The sequence below is a fragment of the Lithobates pipiens genome, unplaced genomic scaffold (genome assembly GCF_037356315.1).
Source record: "Lithobates pipiens isolate NorthernLeopardFrog02 unplaced genomic scaffold, aLitPip1_a1.2 Scaffold_13, whole genome shotgun sequence".
NCBI lineage: Eukaryota > Metazoa > Chordata > Amphibia > Anura > Ranidae > Lithobates > Lithobates pipiens.
The window spans coordinates 171,267,180-171,290,980 of record NW_027507718.1 but is presented as its reverse complement, the minus strand read 5'-3'; the positions used below and the strand labels follow the sequence as shown (position 1 = coordinate 171,290,980).

The 23,801-nt window shown below is 46.7% G+C and overlaps 1 protein-coding gene across 5 annotated transcripts in view; it reads left to right on the top strand.

Annotated features, from left to right (window-relative positions):
* The window catches only part of ATP8B3 (ATPase phospholipid transporting 8B3), a 345,697-nt gene that overhangs the window by 185,253 nt on the left and 136,643 nt on the right, over positions 1-23,801 (top strand). For all 5 annotated transcript variants that reach the window (XM_077475865.1, XM_077475864.1, XM_077475862.1 and 2 more), the window contains 2 exons: positions 3,331-3,442; positions 7,397-7,472. In XM_077475865.1, the coding sequence (XP_077331991.1) occupies positions 3,331-3,442; positions 7,397-7,472 (188 nt within the window). The remainder of the gene's footprint in view (positions 1-3,330; positions 3,443-7,396; positions 7,473-23,801) is intronic.

The window sequence follows — 23,801 nt, the reverse complement described above, 5'->3', positions numbered from 1 at the left end:
GACAGACATCTGTGTGGTGGCTCTCTAGGGACTTGGAAAATATGAGGATATCATCGAGATAAACCACCACACATAACTGCAACAAATCTCGAATGACATCGTTAATAAATTCCTGGAAAACTGCTGGGGCGTTACAATGGGCAAAAGGCATTACCAGGTATTCATAATGGCCTGTCCTGGTATTAAACACAGTTTTCCACTCATCGCCCTCCTTAATGCGAACGAGATTGTATGCACCTCTGAAATCAAGCTTCGTGAAAACCGTTGCTCCGTTGAGGTGGTCAAATAACTCTGTAATCAATGGAATCGGGTAGGCATTCTTAATCGTGACACGATTGAGACCCATATAATCTATACAAAGTCTCAGTTCACCACTCTTCTTCTTCACAAAGAAGAAACCAGCACCAGCAGGAGACGAGGATTTGTGGATGAAACCTCAAGAAAGTGCGTCAGCAACATACTCCTCCATGGCCTTATCCTCCAAGACCGACAAAGGGTAAACCCGGCCACGAGGAGGTATGGCACCAGGTTGAAGGTCAATTGCGCAATCATAAGACCGGTGTAGAGGCAAACTACCGGCTTGACCTTTATCAAAGACATCGCTAAAATCATGGTACTCCTCCAGCAGTGAGGGGAGTGAAGAGGTGCACAGGACCTTGGATACCTTCAGGAAGCATGTCTCACTGCATTGTTGTGACCAGGAGAGAACCTCAGCACGGAGCCAATCAAAAGAGGGGTTGTGCCTCTGTAACCAAGGATAACCAATAACCAGCGTAAACCTGGCTGAGGAAATAACTTGGAATTGGATTATCTCATGGTGAAGAGCCCCATGGACAACGGAACCGTCTCATAAGTCCCATGGGCAGGCTGTAAAGGTCTCCCATCAAGAGCCTCAATGGCAAGTGAAGTGTCACGCAGCTGCAGCGGAATCGAGTGCTGCAAAACAAAGGCAGCATCAATGAACAGGCCTGCAGCCCCAGAGTCGATTAGAGCCTGTATCTCGATGGACGATTCAGCCCAAGAAAGGGTGACCGAAAACCAGGGGCTTATAACTGGGGACGAAACAACGCCACCTAAGGTCTGTCTATGACAGGACCTCAAGGTTCGGGCGTTCCCTGGATGGGTAGGACAAGACTTCAAAAAGTGACCTGCCTGGCCACAATAAAGGCACAATCTCTCCCTCTTCCTAAAGGTTCTCTCATCCGTAGAGAGATGCGTGAAGCCCAGGTGCATTGGTTCATCTTCGCTGACTGACTCGGTACCAGGAGGTATTGGAGGTGAGGGTTAGCCCAGGCCAAGGCTCTCTCAGAAAGCAAAGATATCACGAAACCTACTTTGCTTCTGTCTGTGGAAAACGCCTGGGGCAGCATCTCAAAGTATATCTCAACCTGATTGAGAAACTCTGTGCATTGAACTGGATCACCCCCAAATCGCTGGGGAAGCGGAGCGGAACCAGACATACCTCTTATAGAGCTAATACTCGAGGCGTGTGCCTGCACAGAGACTGGTGCAGCAGCAGTGATGGCCTGCGACTCAGGTTGTACCAGAGCAGCCACCGTGGGGGATTCCAGGTGAGCCGTGTGACTCAGGAGCGTTTGTAACGCCATGGAAAACTGATCCATGCAGTGATCTTGCTCATCCAATCTGGAAAAAATATTACCAACAAGTGGATTGACTGTATCTTCTGAATTCATGGCCTTCGCCTACTGTCAGAAACCATGAATCAGACCAAGACAGAAGTACAATTAAATCACACTTGTTTATTAAATAAAAATAAAAAGGTAAATAGAAAAAGCATAGTCAAAGCATAGCCAGAGTCCAATAACCAAATAGAGTAGTCCCCAGGCCAGAGTTCAATAACCAGATCGGGTAATCAGCCAGGCCAGAGTCAGGGATCCATGTAGAGCAACAGCAAGCAGGATAAGGAGCCAGAAGGGATGTCAGCAAGCCAGTCTTTAAAACGGAGGTCCACCCTAAAGTGGACCTTCCGCTCATTGGAATCCTCCCCCCCTCCGGCGCCACAATTGGCACCTTTCAGGGGGGAGGGGGGTGCAGGTACCTGTACAGTACAGGTATCTGCACCCACTTCCGGGATGGCTCTCTGCGGAAAGGGGCGTAGATTACGCCCCTTTCCAAAAGTCCCCCGCTGCCTGCTGGGAAACACAAAGATCCCAGAGGCAGCGGGTCCATCCTTATTGCGCAGCGCGACTCGTGCATGCGCAGTAGGGAACTGGGAAATGAAGCCGAAAGGCTCCACTTCCTGATTCCCATACCCAAGATGGCGGCGGCAGCACCCGAGAGACGATCGAGAGATCGGCTTCGGGTGCCGACATCGCGGGCGCGCTGGACAGGTAAGTGTCACTATTTTAAAAGTCAGCAGCTGCAGTATTTGTAGCTGCTGGCTTTTAAAAAAAAAAAAAAAACGGACTCCCGGCGGACTCCCGCTTTAAACAGAACTGTAGGAGATGGTTTCTTGTGATGTGACCAGGGCGAAGGCAGAGGCGAAGTGAGCTTGACAGCTTGAAGTAGGCAGGTCAGACGAGCATGATCAGGAACAGCTGGCAACTGTGGAGAGAGATGAGAGCTGGCAATTAGCCGACAGCTGAGCAGCCAGCCCAGAGAAGGAAGGGCTAAGCCAGCCCTGACAACAGGTCAGAACATGAAGAACAAGATAAAGACCAGCCATTATTGACTCTGAGTTAGAGCATTCCTTACATAGGCTGTCTGATGCCAATACTGACTGTGACGTCCTGTCAGACGATCACATGGCCGCACAGTGTCGCATTTTGTCACCAGCCGTGTCCACGGAACACAGGCGATGACCGCCTTGACGAATCACATGTAGGTCACATGACAGTTGTACACAGTGGATGGCTTCCTTTCATGCCATCCATTGTGTACAATTGTTTTGCTAACTGTGATTGTTCTTTTGGATCACATGGTACAGACAGGGCCAATCACAGTCCATCTGTATCGTGTGATTATCTGTGACCAATCACAGCTAATCACAACAAAACAGACCGAATGATTGATTAGGTTTCATTCAGTAAAATGCTTGCTTATAGCAACGTAATATACTGGTACTGTATAAGGAAACATAATGTGTAAATAAACTAGTAATAAACAATTCAAAAATTTTATAAAAAATTCAAAAATTATGATTTTTTTCGGACTGTCACCAGTCAGTGTCCATGATCACTGCCACACCAGTTATATGATGATGCTGTACTGCACTGGAGTATGTAAAAAAAAATGTGAGGAGATGTCATTCAACAGAAATTGATAATAATGGTGTCTGATTAATTTCTTATACATTTTTTTCCTCTATAGCTACTTGGTGCAACTGCCATTGAAGATAAGTTACAAGATGGTGTTCCAGAAACAATACAGCTACTGAAAAATGCTAATATGAACGTGTGGATGTTAACTGGTGACAAGCAAGGTATTCTACAATTTCATGAGATATTTCTTGCACTCACATGCTCACATATGTACAGTCAGGCTGGTGTTCAACTGCATCAGTATGTGAAATAAAAAAACACATATGCAGTCTGTCAATAGCATTAACACATTATTTTTGCTTGTATGAGCTCCCCCCATAAAACAGCTTTTATTATATGTTAATGTTACCAACACATCCCTTTGTTTTTCCTTTCTTAAAGTGTAAAGTTACTTTCTCAGTAAAAATAAAAAGGTAAACTAACAGCCTACATCCTCTTTATACCACTGTCCATGGATCAAAGAGGTCAGCACCAGCATGTGACCTCTTTGACCAATCATAATAGCTCTTATCCATTCCGGAAGCCCTATAGAAAAAAGATTTCAAATTCCCAGACTGCTATCCCAGCTCTGTGGGTACTGACAGTTCATTACTCAAAGCGGTTACTAGCAGAGACCTGGGGGGTAGGGAGAGGGAGATATAGTGTTAATTCACCTCTTCATTTTTTTCTGAAAAGTTAAACTAATCCTTTAACCCTTTTTGCTGACAGACGTTTTTGCACACCTGTTTAAAAAATCATTTTGGGCCTGAAGATTGCATAAAACCCCTAAAACATTATATATTTGTCTGAAAGCAGACATCCTGGAGAAAAAAAATAGTGGTAGTTCAAATTTTTTACACTATATTACCGAACAGGTTTAGGAAACCCAAAATTTCTGTAAAAAAAACACTAAAGTTAATCTTAACTGCTTGCCAACGATGTACCTCGGCACAATGGCATGTCACCTAAGATGTGGCTTAGTGGGCGCATGCCTGCCACATACTCCATGAGCGTGCCATGGACTCGATGGCGGCTGGGGAGGTTTTAGGATGGGGGCACCAGACCCCGTCTGTCCTTTTTGACCCCTCCCACTTTGTGAAAATGGGTGTGGTTTCAGTGAAATAGTGGGCGTGGCTCTAAGGTGGTGTGGTTAGCATCTGAGATGAATGAGGGATTTAGGGAGAGAGGGAGGGACAGCAGGCCCAGATCGTACACAATAGAAATATGTGTATTCTAGAAAGTTAAACAATCAGCAGATAAAGATACTCCAAACACCTGGTATTAGCACTAATCATCCCAGCACCATGGTTGTTATGGTGTCAGGATGATTGAAGAACATTATTTCTATGATTACATTGTAAGTGGAGTCCTTCTTTACATCAGGGGCCCCCAGTAGAGTTCCTCCTTACATCAGGTGCACCAGCAGAGTCCCTCCTTACATCAGGTGCCCCCAGCGGAGTCCATCCTTAGATCAGGTGCCCCCAGAGGAGTCCTTTCTTACATCAGGTGCCCCCAGTGGAGTCCATCCTTACATCAGGTGCCCCCAGCGAAGTCCCTCCTTACATCAGGTGCCCCCAGCAGAGTCCCTCCTTACAACAGGTGCCCCCAGCGGAGTCCCTCCTTACATCTGTGTCCCTGTCAGCAGAGTCTCTTCCTTACATCTGTGTCCCTGCTAGCGGAGTCCCTCCTTACCTCTGTATTCCTGTCAGCGGAGCCCCTTCCTTATATCTGTGTCCCCAGCGGAGCTCTCCTTACATCTGTGTCCCCAGCAGAGCCCCTCCTTACATCTGTGTCCTCACCGGAGCCCCTCCTTACATCTGTGTCCCCAGCGGAGCCCCTCCATACATCTGTGTCTCCAGTTTAGCCCCTCCATACATCTGCGTCCCCAGCAGAGCCCCTCAATACATCTGTGTCCCCAGCGGAGCCCCTCCTTACATCTGTGTCCCCAGTGGAGTCCTTCCTTACATTAGTGTATCCAGTGGAGTCCTTCCTTACATCTGTCCCCAGTGGAGTCCCTCCTTACATCTGTGTCCCCAGCAGAGCCCCTCCTCACATCTGTGTCCCCCAGCAGAACCCCTCCTTACATCTGTGCCCCCAGCAAAGTCCCTCCTTACATCAGGTGCCCCCAGCGGAGTACCTCCTTACATCTGTGTCCCCGTCAGCGGAGTCTCTTCCTTACATCTGTGTCCCCGCTAGCGGAGTCTCTCCTTACCTCTGTGTTCCTGTCAGCAGAGCCTTACATCTGTGTCCCCAGTGAAGCCCCTCTTTACATCTGTGTTCCTGTCAGCGGGGGCCCCTTCCTTACATCTGTGTCCCCAGAGGAGCCCCTCCTTACATCTGTGTCCCCAGTTTAGCCCCTCCATACATCTGTGTCCCCAGCAGAGCCCCTCAATACATCTGTGTCCCCAGCGGAGCCCCTCCTTACATCTGTGTCCCCAGTGGAGTCCTTCCTTACATTAGTGTATCCAGTGGAGTCCTTCCTTACATCTGTCCCCAGTGGAGCCCCTCCTTACATCTGTGTCCCCAGCAGAGCCCCTCCTCACATCTGTGTCCCCCAGCAGAGCCCCTCCTTACATCTGTGTCCCCAGAAGAGTCCCACCTTACATCTGTGTTCCCAGCGGAGTCCCTCCATACATCTGTGTCCCCAGCGGAGCTCCTCCTTACATCTGTGTCCCTAGCGGAGCCCCTTCATACATCTGTGTCCCCAGTGGAACCCCTTCATACATCTGTATCCCCAGCGGTGCCCCTCCTTACCTCTGTGCCCCAGCGGAGACCCTACATACATCTGTGTCCCCAGCGGAGCTCCTCCATACATCTGTGTCCCTAACAGAGCCCCTCCATACATCTGTGTCCCCAGAGGAGCCCCTCCGTAGATCTGTGTCCCCAGCAGAGCAGAAGGGTCCTCCTCACATCTGTGTCCCTGGCAGCACAGGCAGCCCTCCTTCAAGCTGCGTCGGTGACTCTCCCAAGCTAGTTCCTTGCTTTCTCCGTGTGTTCAGTGAAAAGGGGAGGGGCCTCCCCTCTCCACTGAACACAAGGGGATTAGTCCTCATGGGGGGCATCTTTTTGTAGCCCGCCGGAAGTGACTTTGTTCTCACACTGAGAACAAAGCACCCTGCTGCGCACCGGGCAGATGTTTTCAGTGTTTTTGGATTTGATTACATGATGGATTGCTCCGCAAACAGCTCTAAACCCCGCCAATGAAGCGCCACGTCTGCAATCTCATGATTGCATTGATGTGGTGCTTCCCATAGTGCACTGTGTCTAGCGCCCGGGGGAGGGGGGTGGCGCCCGGGCACCCCCTATAGACGGGCCGCCACTGATTGGGATGGGGGAGAGATGCCAGACCTTGGAGGGTCCCTTTGCTTGTACCACATGTGTGAGTTGCACTTAGTAGAAATGCATATTAACCAGGAGGTTATGTCGGTAGTTCTGAAAAGCACAACAGGGCACATGTTTAAAAATGTATCAGAGATGGGTAACCCCCACTTTCACTATTTAGGAGCATATGGGAGTTTGTTTAGTTCTGGATATGTGTTATTTTGCCAGATGGGACTATAGCAAGTGAATCCAATAGCCCTGTGCAGGTGTTTGAGCTTAGACCAAATTTTTTGCATCAAAATATATGTCAGAGACTTACTAAAGTTAAGAGACTTCAAGCTCCCAGAAAGGTCATGGGATTTAGTCATGTTAAGTATCACTGATAATGAAGAAGCCATTGGAGGAGAGGACCCAAAGCACTAGACATATGTCCAATCATATGTAGCAGCTGAGCTGCAAAATAGTACAACTATGGATTGGGTAAAGCAATACCCCTCTACCCTTAAGCTGCTGCAACTGTTCCAACTTGATCCTGGGTGTCCTATGTTTCCATATTCAAATGGACTTTAAGTAAGAAACAAAGTAAGTCTGTCTCCATATAACATGTTTTAGGCTTTTGAAGCAATTGGTTTATGCTTTTCATTTATTTCTTTATTTTATAAATGAGTAAACCATACAAATGTCATACATATTGTAAGCACTCCTGTCAGTATTATTTGGTGTGTTTGCCTTATTTTTAGAAATTTAAGGAATTTTCTTTTTAAACTAGTTATTTTAAGGCTTCTAATATTATGTTGTCACTTTATTTTAATCAGAAACTGCAATCAACATTGGTTTCTCATGTCAATTGCTCTCTGATGACATGAATATTCTGGATGAAAAGCAGATCTGGTAACACATAATATTAGTTTAGATGTTGTTGAATTATATTTTATCTGAAAGAAAATATGTCCTATATGTTTATATATTTTTTTAAATCTATACAATGTTAACCTCCCTGGCGGTGATCCCGAGTCTGGCTTGGGATGGGATTTCAGTACCATAAGCGGTAACCCTGAGCCAGACTCGGGATCACATCTCTGAATACAGGGAGAGTTACTTATCTTGTCCCCTGGATCCAGCGATGTCCTCTGCGCTGTGTGATCGAGCTGTCCTCCACTCGATTCACACAGTGCCTGAGTGCCACCGAGCTCTGTTCCCTGCGACGTTACGGCACACGGGAGCGGAGATCGGCACCAAATTCAAAAAAGTAAAAACAAACAAAACACACACAGTACTGTAATCTTACAGATTACAGTACTGTATAAAAAAATTACACACCCCCTTTGTCCCTAGTGGTCTGTCCAGTGCCCTGCATGCATTTTATATTATAAACACAGTTTTTCCTGCCTGGAATTTGGAGATTGTCCATAACAACCACAATGTGTCCATTTATGTCAAAAGTGATTTTAGACCAACTAGAAAATAGCGATAATAAATTAGAATCACTTGCAGAATTGAGCGATAGCGATTTGTGGGGAAATTCGTCATCAAACACTAAATCTAATGACAGCGATAATTCTGCAAATGAGCAAATTTCAGTGTTTTTGGATTTGATTACATTATTGAATAATTTTTATTATTATTTATTATATTATAAATTTTATCATACCCGGGATGTCTGCTAGACTCTGGTTTGAACAGATTTAAGAGAGTTATTCCTAAGAATTGCAGGCCTACAATATAAAACGCCAAATTTCCATGCAAAATAATTGTACTGCTTTCAGCACCTAAAATCAGAACTAATCATACCGCCAGGGAGGTTAAATTACAATTTAATGTAATCTATACAGTTTTTGGGAACTCTAACTTTTAGACTCAAATCACCATTTACATTATGGGAAAAGACTACTTATACTCACAAATAGTCAGTCTACATCTTATCTACTAGAAATAGAATAAGTACCGTAGTTAGCTTAGATTAGATGGTGTAAGTAAAACAATTAGAAAGGGTAAAGCAAAAAGTTGAGTTGATATTGAATAATTATGTAATGCTACCCACGAAAGAGCCGCAGATTTAGATGGGTCCTTTGATGCTGGCCTCGACCTTATTAAACCCCTCAGCCTCTCTGACACACCTAGCTGAGTTCAAGAGAGTCATCATCAACAACACTTTCATACCCAATAATCCTGTAATTCTAGCAGAAATAGACACCCCCACAGGCAGAGAAATGAAACCTTGTATATTAAAGTATATCTGATGGTAATACAAGTAATCAACAATAAGGATCTGTGCACTCCATAATGGAAGACTGATTATATGAATATACATTAACAAATCTGGATAATTGCATAAGACCAGGAGTTGTACCACTGAACCTACAATAGTCCAAGCGCTCTGAACAGGTTGAACTGTAACACTGCCACCCATGTGCAGCTACAGGCAGATAAGAAACAAATACGTCTAAACTCTGTCCTTAATCACATTGCTTAAACTATAAACCACAAATTATACCAAATAATACTAAATTATAAAATTATAATGTTCCATATAGTGTATAATCCATATAGTGCAGCTTTAAAGTCTGTTAATAAATAACATCTTTCAAGTGCTGCTTGCAGATATTATTTATTTTGTGAAATACTGTCCAAAAAAGTGCTCTGTACAAACCAAATTCTCTTGATAATAAAAAGCTCTTGTTACATAGTTAGTAAGGTTGAATAAAGACACCAGTCCATCCTGAGTGAGTGTCTACAATTACCCCTATCCCTGTATATTGCACACTCACATCACATTCATATACTAGGGCCAATTTAGACAGAAGCCAATTAACCTACCAGCATGTCTTTGGAGCATGGGAGGAAACTGGAGTACCTGGAGGAAGCCCACACAGGCACAGGGAGAACATGCAAGCTCCATGCAGGTAGTGTCATGGTTGGGATTTGAACCAGCGACCCTTTCTACTGCTAGGTGAGAGTGCTAACTACTACACCAGTGTGCCATCTGATGTCTTGTGTTCAGCCATAAGACACAACCACATATGAGAATTTGCCAGACAGGATTGACCCCTGCTAGAGTATGTCTGTCAGCACTTTCCCACACGGGGTTAATCATTCAAAGTAACATTGCTCCTTCCTTTCACCACGGTCAGGGATTTCATAAAATCAGAGGGGAGAAAGGGCTCCAATGGTGTAAAAAACATTTTTGTTTAGGCAACTGACATATACAGATATGTACAGTATATAAAGAAACACTGCACTCAGAAACACTGAAAGTCTAGATGCAAAACTTCAATAAATGTGTAATATATAGTGAAGTGCAAAAATTAAATAATATTGTGAAAATGCAAAACAAAATAATCCTTTAGGGTGCAAACATGTACATTGTTAAATAAACAAACAAAAAATGCAAAAAACAATAAGTAAAGGTGTTTATCCTTAGTGATGAGTGACAATTCCTTAGGTGCAAAAAAAAAAAGTGATGCTGGGTGGAAAACAGCAAATAAAGTAATAATAATAATAATAGTTTCATGCTCCCCAGGTCAACCACCCTGCCAAACCGCTTACCGGAATGTATTGACCACTGAATTACAGGTGATCAAATTGCACATGGAGAATTAAGGTCTCCGCCGACCAAACTGTGTCCATACATCTCATATAATGCTGTGATATGAGATGTATAGACACAGTTTGGTCGGATGGAGTCATGCGACATGGCTCCCAAAAAAAAATGATGTCCTTTTTTTCCCACAAATAGAGCTTTCCTTTGGTGGTATTTGATCACCTCTGTGGTTTTAACTTTTTGTGCTGTAAAAAAAAAGCGTAAACTTTGAAAAAAACACATTATTTTTTACATTTTGCTATAATAAATATCCCCCAAAGATATATAAAAAAAATTTTTTCTCAGTTTAGGCCGATACGTATTCTTCTACATAAAAATGGTGTTGCGCTCCAGCTAAATAAATGTGATAAACTAAAATAAACTAGCTAGTACCTAGGTAGCAGCAGGAAGATGAGATATAAATATTAAACTACGTGCTTAAATAAACTCAGACAATGTGCATAACCACTTGTGTGCAATACATCAAATAGTGCACTTGACATAAAGACAATCCCAGATCAAGTGCTATATAGAATCCAAAATATCAGTGAAACAGCGTGCAATACACATAAATTAATAAATTATATAATACAAATATAGACAGAAAAAATTAAAATTAAAATAACCTATATTAAAAAATGATACTAAAAATATCAAAGGAGATGAAACTTATAAACGCTAAGTGGTGCAACTTTAAAAGGTGCAATAAACAGTGATGATTAATAAAAAATGCACATAGTGCTAGTAATGATATTCGAACTCCAAGCACAATGGAGATGTGCTCTAAAAGCCAAAAAAGGTGCTCAAACGTAGCTCTTAAAATAAAGTTCACTATAATCATGCAAAAAATAAGTCCATTCAGTGATAGGCAAAACAATATCCTGCGTGCCCGGAAAGAAAGGGGGGGTAATTCCACCAGTGCTCCTGTGCGTCTTGTGTCCTCACAATAGGTGCAGTAATTACCTTACCTTACTGCTGTAAGGTAAACAGCACTCCCAAAAAAAACACTTGTTATCCGCTGGTGTGGGTTCAATAAGTAGTATTACTCTGGACACTCATTCACCGTAGGCACGTTGTATCATACAGAGAAAACAAGGGGAACACTCCAATAGTGAAGTATGTATTCACAGTTTATTTAGATAAGAAACGAAGCTTGGGTACTCACATTTAAAACAAATAAAAATTGTACAATAACAAAACGAACGAGCGCCACGTTCGTACTTCCGGACGTCACTTCCGGTGTCCTCACTAGCCAATTGCGTTCCTACGCATATCGTCATGTGACTTCATCAGGGAAGATCAAGGAGAGTGGCCAGCCAGTAATGGTCCCTCTCCTTGATCCGAAGAATACGAGGATCCTTCCGCAGGCTTTGCAGGATCAGGGAGGCCATGCAGCGTAGGTTAGCTGAGGCATTCGGTCTGGAGTCCTCTGGGTCACTAAGGACAAAATGATCCGCAGCTACCTCCTCCCAGCCACGTACAAGTCCATGGGTTTCTTGGGACTGTAAATCATCCCTACAAGACTGCTGCTGCTGCTGATGCTGAGTGCCAGCCTCCACCTCCATGCTGACACAATCATCCTCCTCCTCCTCCTCCTCCTCATCCTCTTCCTGTGTGATGGGTGACACAGCAGGAACACTGTCTGGATAAAGGGGGCCTTGAGAGGCAAGGAAGTCCTCCTCTTCCTGCCTCTGTTCTGCCTCAAGTGCCCTGTCCATTATTCCACGCAGCGTATGCTCCAAGAGGTGGACAAGAGGTACAGTGTCACTGATGCATGCACTGTCACTGCTTACCATCCTTGTGGCCTCCTCAAACGGTGACAGGACAGTGCATGCATCCCTGATCATGCCCCACTGGCGTGGTGAGAAAAAACCAAGCTCCCCTGACCCTGTCCTGGTGCCGTAGTCGCACAGGTACTCATTGATGGCCCTCTGCTGCGTGTGCAGCCGCTGCAGCATGGCCAATGTTGAGTTCCATCTGGTGGGCATGTCACATATAAGGCGGTTCTTGGGCAGGTTAAACTCCTTTTGGAGCTCAGCCAGCCTAACACAGGCATTAAATGATCGGCGGAAATGCACACAGACTTTCCTGGCCTGCTTCAGGACATCCTGTAAGCCGGGGTACCTGCCCAAGAACCGCTGCACCACCAGGTTAAGGACATGAGCTACACAGGGCACATGGGTCAGTTGTCCCTGTCGGAGGGCGGAGAGGAGGTTGGTGCCATTGTCGCAAACCACCATTCCTGGCTTAAGCTGGCGTGGCGTCAACCACCTCTCGGCCTGCCCCTGCAGAGCTGACAAAACATCCGCCCCAGTGTGGCTCCTGTCCTCCAAACAAACCAGCGCAAGCACGGCATGGCATCGTTTTGCCTGCGTACTTGCATAGCCCCTGGAACGCCTACGGAGCACCGCTGGTTCTGAGGACAGAGCGCTGGAAGAGGCCATGGAGGAAGAAGAAGAGGAGGGGGTGGAGGAGAGAGGTGTGTCACAACCAATAGTAGCATTTTGGAGGCGTGGTGGCGGAACAACCTCCAACACTACCGCACCTTGTCCTGCATCCTTCCCAGCAGCCAGAAGAGTGACCCAATGGGCCGTGAAAGACAGGTAACGTCCCTGTCCATGCCTGCTGGACCATGAGTCAGCGGTAATATGCACCTTACCGCTGACCGCCCTGTCCAGCGAGGCAAGGACATTGCCTTCCACATGCCGGTAGAGAGCCGGAATCGCCTTCCGTGAGAAAAAGTGGCGTTTGGGGACCTGCCACTGAGGAACCGCACATTGTACAAACTCACGGAAGGGGGCCGAGTCTACCAACTGAAAAGGCAGCAGTTGAAGTGCTAGCAATTTAGCCAAGCTAGCATTCAACCGCTGGGCATGTGGATGGCTGGGAGTAAACTTCTTCCGCCGGTCCAGCAGCTGGGGCAGGGACATTTGCCTGCTATAATCGGACGTGGGTGTACCGCTAGCAGAGTTCCCGGAAGCACTTGGCTGTGACACACCTAATTCTACACCTTCATTCCTCTCAGAGCAGGTTTCAGAGAGGACTGAAGGTCTAGTGGGGTTGGAGATGCCAGCTGATGAGGAGCAAGGAGAGGTCCGCTTTGTTCTTTGGTGTGGGTCTTTGAGGTACGCTTGCCAACGAGCTGCATGGCAGGTCAACATATGTCTGGTCAAGCATGTGGTGCCCAAGCGGCTGATGTTTTGGCCACGTGAGATACGCTTGAGACATATGTTGCAAATAGCAGCGGTGCGATCTGATGCACTCGTCTCAAAAAAGGCCCACACCAAAGAACTTTTAGAATAACGCGCAGAGGCAGCGCTCTGCACAGGCGGAGCTCTGCGGTGTGATTCAGTCGGTGTGCTGCCCCTAAGCTGGCCCCCGGAGGGCATCCTGCCTCGTTGGACATGTGCCTCCTCCTCCTCCTCCCTCCTTCCAGGCACCCACGTGGAGTCAGTGCCCTCATCATCCCCTCCCTCTTCATCGCTGTAGCAAACCTGGCAGTATGCTGCAGCTTGTGGAACATGACTGCCAGATTGCTGTCCTTCTTGAGCATCCCCTCTCTCTGCGCTCACGCTACTGCCTTCCTCTAGCTGAGTGTCATCATCAGAGCCCACAAAACACTGGGCATCCTCCTGGAGCATGTACCCAACACTGTGCTCAAAGAGTTCAGGAGACTCCTCAGGAGGACGTGGTGGGTCTAGGGAAGGAGTCACTGATGATGACATTGAGAGGAGGGAAGACGATGCGTTGGCAGCTACTTTGCTACTACACTGAGACTGGGTGAGAGAGGATGAGGAGGATGAAGAGGGCTTGGTCATCCACTCTACCAAGTCGTTGGCATGTTGTGGTTCAACATGTCCAGCTGCCGAAAAGAAGGACAAGCATGTCCCATGGCCACGTGCTGATGACAATGCACCGCGTCCACGACCAGCACTGTTGTCTCTAGACACAGAGCCTGCTTGCCCTCTTTTATCGGCTCGCGCCTGTCTGCCTCTCCTTGCTGGCCTTCCAGACATAGTAATGGCCTGAAGGGAGTTGGGTAAAACAGCAGTTGGGTAGTTTATATTGTGCTGGAGGCACACAACACCCACTAACTCCTGCAGATGCCTTTTTTATAGAACACCAGAGATAAAGGGGTATATACAGATGTATACTGTGCTGTGCTGGAGGCACACACAACTTCCAATAACTCCTGCAGATGGCAATTGGGCTCAAATAGAGAACAGCTATGTAGGTGGATATAGCGGTATGTACTGGGTACAGAGCACGCAGACAGCACGCACTATCTCCTAACACTACTGACTGCAAGCTCTATTATTAAAGATAGATCACTAGCTATATAGGTGAGGTGAATATAGTGGTGTATACTGCGGTCAGGGCACGCAGACAATAGCCACTACACAACAGCAAGATAGGAAATCAGCCGAAAACGATCGGTGTGTACTGTGTTAAAGGTACACAGAACACCCACTGCTTCAGACGCCAACACACTACACGAGGCCGCCGCAATGGCGGCCTTATATAGTGTGGGGCGTGCACTACACAGCCTGAGCTATGATTGGCCACAGGCATCCTGCCTGTGGCCAATCATGGCTCTCCTCGCTGCTGGCGCTGCGATTGGCCAAGCATGTGGGGTCACAGTGCATGCTTGGCCAATCATGAGCCAGCAATGCACTGCGCCATCGCAGTGCATTGTGGGCCGTGAGCGCCACGCGAATTTGACACGAACGGACCAAAATGTTCGGATTTCGCCGAACGGACGAACAGCCAATGTTCGAGTCGAACGTACGTTCGACTCGAACACGAAGCTCATCCCTACTCCCTATCTGTGGAGGACCATTCTAAATGCAACTGACTTGGAATACACCATCTAGGGGTTATTTATCCCCACCAAAGTGCAAGTGACCCCTCTAGCAATAGGTGGTCAACTCATAAAGGTAAGTGTATGTCCATGTTTCATAGTTTCATAGTTAGTAAGGTTGAATAAAGACACCAGTCCATCCAGTTCAACCTGAGTGAGTGTCTACAATTGCCCCTATCCCTGTATATTGAACACTCAAATCGGTCCCTACCCTCAAGGAGCCCACAATCCAAGGTCCCCATTCATATACTAAGGCCAATTTTGGACAGAAGCCAATTAACCTAACTGCATGTCTTTGGATTGTGGGAGGAAACCGGAGTACCCGGAGGAAACCCACGCAGGCACAGGGAGAACATGCAAACTCCAGGCAGGTAGTGTCGTGGTTGGGATTTGAACCAGCGACCCTTTTTACTGCTAGGTGAGAGTGCTAACCACTACACCACTGTGCCGCCCTAATGTGGGGTACTGCACACTGAATATTGGAGCACGTTTTGATCCACGCACGAGCACTATATTTCACAACAAAGTGGGACTGTTAACTGAACTATTGTGAACAATTTTGAATTCTTTTTGATTCAGACACTGATGTTTTTCGTGTTTGGAATTTTACAGAAGCTGAGCACGGTGTTCAATTTTTTCATTGACGTCATCAAAGGGCTCAGGGCTACTTCCTCATTAGGCACACGTATGGCACCCATCTGGATGAACACATTGCAGCAGTGATGTCATCAGCAAGTGCTGGAGATGCCAAAAGTGCATTTTAAAAGAACTATGTGGGGGCTGACACCAGAGATATGCCTGGCTAGTGAACTCGTCCCTGCTTCGCCACCCTTTGTCTGACTATGATCCTGTGTTGGTGAGCATGCAGTTTGCACACGTCTACCTGTTTTGACAGTTCTCCAAGATTTGAGAGAAGATTGAATTCTCACCATTGGAAAGATTCCAGCGATCAGCACAGATCCTCTTCTCTCCACAGATGCTCCAGGAGTCAGATCAGGTCTTCATCATGGTACTTTTGGTACTATATGGTGTTCTTTTAGAAGCCACTCAAGATCTCCTTCTTGATAACATCACTGGTGTTGCTGCTCACCATCTTTTTGACCTCCTCAAATGGGGACAGGACAGTGCATGCATCCTTGATCAGTAGCCACTGGCCTGGCGAAAAGAAGCCAAGCTCCCTGACCCTGTTCTGGTGCCACACTAGCACAGTTACTCATTGATGGCCCTCTGTTCTGTGTGCAGCCGCTGCAGCATTGCCAACATTGAGTTCCACCTGGTGGGCATGCCACAAATGAGGCAGTTGGTGGGCAAGTTGCATTCCCTTGGAATGTCAGCCAGCCAAGCTCTGGCATTGTGTGACCTGCGGAAATGACCACAGACTTTTCTGGCCTGCCTCAGGAGATCCTTTAAGCCTGGGTACCTGCTCAAGAAACACTGCACCACCAAATTCAAGATGTGTGCCAAACATGGAACATGGGTCAAGTGTCCCTGTCGGAGGGCGGAGAGAAGGTTGATGCCATTATCGCATACAACCATTCCTGGCTGAAGCTTGCATGGCGTCAACCACCTCTGAGCCTGCCCCTGCAGAGCTGACAGAATCTCTGCCCCAGTGTGGCTCCTGTCCCCTAAACAGATCAACTCAAGCACCGCATGGCATCCTTATTGAGTACTGCTGGTTCAGAGTACAAATCTGCAGAAGAGGCCATAGAGGAAGAATAAGAGGAGGGGATGGAGCAGAGAGCTGTGGTAGAATCACCACTAGTATTTTGGAGGCATGGTGATAGAACAAGCTCCAACAATACTGAACCCTGTCTTGCATCCTTCCCAGCTGCCAGCAGAGTTACCCAGTGCGCCATGAAGAAAAGGTAAAGTTCCTGCCCATGCCTATTGGACCATGAGTCAGTGGTATAATGCACCTTATTGCTGACCGCCCTGTCCAACGAGGCCAAAACATTGCCTTCCACATGCCGATAGAGAGTCGGAATGGCCTTCCGTGAAAAGAAATGGCATTTTGTAACCTGCCACTGAGGTACAGCACATTCCACAAATTCACGAAAGAGGGCAGAGTCTGAAAAGGCAGCAGTTGTAGTGCTAGCAATTTGGCAAAGCTAGCATTCAGCCGCTGAGCATGTGGATGGCTAGGACCAAATTTCTTTTTACGGTTCAGCAACTGGGGTAGGGAAATTTGCCTGCTAAAATCACATGGTGGTGTACTGCTAGCAGATTGACTGCAAGTACTTAGGACACCTATTGCTATGCCTTCATTGTCTGTTTTTGAGAGGACTGGAAGTATAGTGGGGTTGGAGATCCCAGGTGACAAGCAAGGAGAAGTCCGCCTTTTTCTTTGATGTGGGTCTTTCAAGTGCTGCTGCCAATGGACTGCATGGCAGGCCATCATATGTCTGGTCAAGCATGGTGCCCAAGTGGCTGCTGTTACACACGGTCACACAAATGTTGGCCAACAATTCCGAACATAGTGACATGCTTGACATCCTACGTATTATTTCAGCTCTTTAGTGCCACCCTTTGGGCTCCTTCTGCTAATTTCGTGTTAGTAGAAGTTTAGTGAGTGTTGATTTGCACTTTTCTTTTTGCGTTTTTCATTTAGCGCTTTTCAGTTTGCGCTTTTCAGTTTGCGCTTTTCAGTTTGTTTCTGAAACCAGACATGTTGCGGAATCGGAGGAGATAACATGTTATTTATCATTGGCCTCGGAGTTATTGCTTTGACATAATTTTTTTGGTTGAATAATGATTTGATTTGGTATATTTTCTATATTTTTGGATGCATAGAATGCACTTTTTGATTAAGTTCTATTGACAGATAGCATGTCTAATTTTTTTTAATTTTTTTTATGCACAATAAAAAATTGTGGAGAATTATACTTAGTTATGTGTTTTACTTCAAATGACAGTTTAGGAATAGGAGGTTACATTTTAAAAAATACAATGTAAAAGTGACAAGGGACACCAACACAGTTGTACCTATGTTCTTAAAAACTACGGGATAATGGTGTTGTGGTAACTTGCACAAATAAAAAAAAAAAAAAAAAAACATAATAATATTATTTTTGATATCACAAAAAAAAAAAAAAGCCTTTGAACATTTGTTTGCAATAACTCCATCAGTATCACCAGCAAAGCAGCTTCATTATTATCCCATTAAAGAAGAAGAGAATTGTGCGCTGCATTTGGATATTTCATAATTTGCGACGTCACGAATGTTAATTCTCCATTACAAACGCTAGTTTACACCGCTTCTGCTTCCGAGCATGCGTGTTTGGACTTTGGACTTTTGTCTGAAGGACTTGTGTACACACGATCGGAAAGTCCGACAACACACATTGGTTGTTGGAAAATTTGAAAACAAGCTAGCCAACATTTGTTGGCAGAAAGTCTGACAACAATTGTTCGATGGAGCATACACACTGTCAGATTGTCCGGCAACAGCCTGACATCCAACATTCACGTCGGCAAGTCCGATCATGTGTACGAGGCTTAAGACTACATACATCATTCGTTAATGACATTCTGCTCCCAGCCAGCAATGCAGATGTTTTCCTACAGGATCAACAGGTTCTATTGCAGTGCCTACAAGCATATGGATGGCTAATCAATTGGATTTGAAATGAAAAATTTCCACCAGCGAACACAGAGGATGGTGTCACTTGGAGCAATAATAGACACCCTGAGAAATTCAGTGGGGCTACCCTCAGAGAAAATTTACAAAACTGTATTTACCTCCCTGGCGGTATTATTATTTCTGATTTTTGATGCTGAATGTGGTACATTGTTTTGCATGGAAATTTGGCGTTTTATATTGTAAGCCTGTAATGTTTAGGAATAACTCACTTAAATCTGTCCAAACAAGAGTCTATAATGCCGCGTACACACGAGCGGACTGTATGGCGTACTTAGTTCGTCATACAATCCGACGGACAGTCCGTTGTACTTTCGACTGAACGGACTTGACCACACACGGATGCACAAACAGTCCGTCGAAAGCTTGCGCGATGACGTGTACAGCACGTACGACGGGACTAGAAATAGGAAGTCCAAGACACAGCAAAGCACCCTTCCGCCGTGTAAATCCTTTCTGGGCATGCGCCATTCTTAGTCCGTCGAACTAGCATACTGACGAGCGGATTGTCCGCTGAAACCAAAGTACGACGGACAGAATTTCGAAAAATCCGAAATTCTTAGTACGACGGACTGCACGCTGAAAAAGTCCGCTGAAGCCCACACACGAGCGGATTGTCCGCTGAAATGTGTTTCGACGGACTAAGTACGCCATACAGTCCGCTCGTGTGTACGCGGCATTAGACATCCCAGGTATTATAACGTTTGAAACACAAAATCAAAAAATTATAATATAATAAATAATTCTAACAAATAATAATATATTAATAATAAAATGTATTCAATAATGTAATCAAATCAAAAACACAGAAATTTGCTCAGTTGCAGAATTGTCACTGCCGTTACTTTCAGTGTTTGATGACGAATTTCCCCACTAATCATTATCGCTCAATTCTGCAAGTGTCGCTGTTGTCTAGCTGGTCTAAAACTGCTTTTGACGTAAAGGTACCCTTTTTGGTTGCCATGGACAATCTCAAGTTTCCAGGCAGAAAGAACAGTATAGATAATATAAAACTGCATGCAGGGCACTAGACAAAGCATTAGGGACAAAAGGGACGTGGAATTATTTGATACAGTAATGTAATCAGTAAGATTACACTCTACTATGATATATTGAGTGGAGTACACAGCCCACACATGCAAGGGGAAAACTTTGCCGGACCCTAGGGATAGTGATGGACGAACTTCCGACGGGACGTTTTGCGAACCGCGAACGCGGCCGATAGTTCACGAACCGTAACGTTCGCGGCGGGCCCCATTGACTTCAATGGGAGGCGAACTTTACAAACCTACAGGTCAAATTTGCAGCCACAAAATAATTATTAGCTGTGCACACATAGTCCCACCACATGGCCAATGACATAACACATGTATGAGGTGAATCTGGGATCAACAACTACAAGCATCCTTTTTTTATATGTGAAATTGTGACAATTCAGGACTGTGGAGCGCATGAAGGCAATGGAGGAGAGGGAAGGTCAGGGTAGGCAAAGAAGAGGATGCAGGAGATTATCACCAGCAGCGAGACATACAGCAATGACACCTGCACCATGATAGAGTGATCTGACACCAGCACCGTGATAGAGAGCACTGACATCAGCAGCGTGACATACAGCAATGACACCTGCACCGTGATATAGTGATCTGACACCAGCACCGTGATAGAGAGCACTGACATCAGCAGCGTGACATACAGCAATGACACCTGCACCTTGATAGAGTGATCTGACACCAGTACCATGATAGAGAGCACTGACATCAGCAGCGTGACATACAGCAATGACACCTGCACCATGATAGAGTGATCTGACACCAGCACCGTGATAGAGAGCACTGACATCAGCAGCGTGACATACAGCAATGACACCTGCACCGTGATAGAGTGATCTGACACCAGCACCGTGATAGAGAGCACTGACGTCAGCAGTGTGACATACAGCAATGACACCTGCACCGTGATAGAGTGATCTGACACCAGCACCATGATAGAGAGCACTGACATCAGCAGCGTGACATACAGCAATGACACCTACACCGTGATAGAGTGATCTGACACCAGCACCGTGATAGCGAGCACTGACATCAGCAGCGTGACATACAGCAATGACACCTGCACCGTGATAGAGTGATCTGACACCAGCACCGTGATAGCGAGCACTGACACCAGCAGCGTGACATACAGCAATGACACCTGCACCGTGATAGAGTGATCTGACACCAGCACCGTTATAGAGAGCACTGACATCAGCAGCGTGACATACAGCAATGACACCTGCACCGTGATAGAGTGATCTGACACCAGCACCGTGATACAGAGCAATGACACCTGCACCGTGATAGAGTGATCTGACACCAGCACCGTGATACAGAGCACTGACATCAGCAGCATGACATACAGCAATGACACCTGCACCATGATAGAGTGATCTAACACCAGCACCGTGATAGAGAGCACTGACATCAGCAGCGTGACATAAAGCACTGACACCAGCACCGTGATATACAGCACTGACACCAGCACCGTGATATACAGCACTGACACCTGCACCGTAAGCAGCCCCAGGCGTAAGTCAGCATAGCACAGGGATGGTGGGAGCCCCTCATAATGAGCATAACACAGGGATGGTGGGAGCCCCTCATAATATGCACAGCAGAGATACAGCCCCAGGAGGAAGTCAGCACAGCACAGGGATGGTGGGAGCCCTTCATAATAAGCAGCCCCAGAAGGAAGTCAGCACAGCACAGGGATGGTGGGAGCCCCTCATAATAAGCAGCCCCAGGAGGAAGTCAGCACAGCACAGGGATGGTGGGAGCCCCTCATAATGAGCATAGCACAGGGATGGTGGGAGCCCCTCATAATATGCACAGCAGAGGTACAGCCCCAGGAGGAAGTCAGCACAGCACAGCACAGGGATGGTGGGAGCCCCTCATAATAAGCAGCCCCAGGAGGAAGTCAGCACAGCACAGGGATGGTGGGAGCCCCTCATAATAAGCAGCCCCAGTAGAAATATGACACCGCTCAACCTCTTCAAACAGGAGGGTACGGGCATATAGTACGGTGTGCTTTTTTAGTACAAAGAAGTGAGCCAAATGAAGAAAGAAGGTCTGTGTGCTCGATTAAAAAAATGGTTTCTAGACATATACATGGTCTACTGGTCACATGTGTTAAATTCCTCCGAGATCCATGCCTCATTCATTTTTAGAAATGTGAGGTAGTTAACACTGTCGTGAGCTAGGCGAGTACGCTCATCGGTCACGATCCCCCCTGCTGCGCTGAACATCCTTTCGGACAGGACACTGGATGAGGGGCAAGCCAACAGTTTGATTGCAAATTAGGCAAGCTCTGGCCAGAGGTCAAGCCTGCCCACCCAGTAGTCTAGGGGTTCATCACTCCTCAGAGCGTCCACATCGGCTGTTAACCCGATGTAGTCGGACACCTGTTGGTCTAGGCGTTCCCTGATGCTGGATCCGGATGACACCTGTTGATGGGTCAGCTGAAAGAATGACCTCGTATCAGAAGTCACCAACACATCTTCAAACTGGCCTCTTCTTGCAGGCGCTGTTGGATTGGTACCCACAACTCCTTCTTTGGGAGTGGGAATTGCTCCTCTGCCAGCACACGCAAAAGCAGAATGCAGCATTTCTCGAAGCAAGGCCTGGAAGTGCTCCATTCTGACAGCCCTCTGTGATGGCGGTAACATTTCTGCCATTTTGTGTTTGTACCGGGGGTCTAAGTACGTTGCCACCCAGTACTGGTCCTTGACCCTTATGCTTTTTATACGGGGGTCCCTGTTAAAACACTGGAGCATGAAGGCCCCCATTTGCACTAAACTGGAAGCGGTGTGGTCGCCTGGCTCCTGCTCATCATCCAGGATAATGTCGTCCTCTTCATTCTCCTCTCCCCATCCACGCACAACAGGGATCCCAGAAAGGTTTAAAGCATGCTCTTCTTGCTCCTCCTCATCCGCCCCGGCCCCATCCTCCTCTGACTCCTTTTCAGACTCCTGTTGTTCACTTGTCTCAGATAGAGTAGCCCCCCCCGGGAATTCATCCTCATCTTCCCGCTCCTGCTCCTCCACAGCTTGATCAATGACACGACGCAATGCGCGCTCCATAAAGAAGGCATAAGTTACCATGTCACTGATGGCGCCATGGGTGCGACTGACCAGTTTGGTGATCTCCTCAAATGGCCGCAGAAGTCTGCATGCGTCACGCATGAGCAGCCACTGGCGCGGTGAAAAAAACCCCAGCTCCCCAGAACCTGTTCTGCCGCAGAGTTCATACAGGTAGACGTTAACTGCACGTTTCTGCTGGAGCAGCTTATCAAGCATATAGAAGGTTGAGTTCCATCGCGTCGGGCAATCGCAAATAAGACGTCTGACGGGCAGATTGTGTCGCCGCTGAATGTCAGCAAGGAGAGCCATGGCCATGTAAGATCTTCTGAAATGGGCCGAGATTTTCCTTGCCTGACGCAAGATGTCCTGGACCCCAGGGTATTTGACAACAAATCGCTGCATGACCAAGTTTAAGACGTGTGCCATGCATGGCACGTGCGTAATTTTGCCCTGTTTCAATGCGCTAAGCAGATTGGCACCGTTGTCACACACCACTTTACCAACTGTCAAATTGAGCGGTGTTAGCCACTGATCTGCCTGTGAACGCAAAGCTGAAAGGAGTGCCGGGCCAGTGTGGCTCTTGGCTTCCAGGCACAACAGACGCAGCATGGCATGGCAACATCTCACCTGGCATGTCGAATAGGTTCTGGGGAGCTTGGGCGGCGCAGCGGAAGAGACGCTAGCAGCGGAAAAGGAGGAGTCAGCCGAGAGGGAGAGGAAGGAGGATGGAGTAGGAGGAGGAGGAGGAGGAGAAGAGCCAGGCCTGCATGCAATCCGTAGCGGTAAAACCAAATCTACACGGGTGTCACGGGTTACATGCTTTACGGCCATCAGAAGGTTCACCCAGTGGGCAATAAAAGTGATATACCTTCCCTGCCCGTGTTTGCTAGACCACGTGTCTGTGGTCAGATGTATCTTGGCACCGACACTGTGTGCCAGAGATACATTCACTTGCTGCTGAACATGGCCATATAGCTCTGGGATGCCCTTCTGTGAGAAATACTTCCTTCCTGGGACCTTCCATTGTG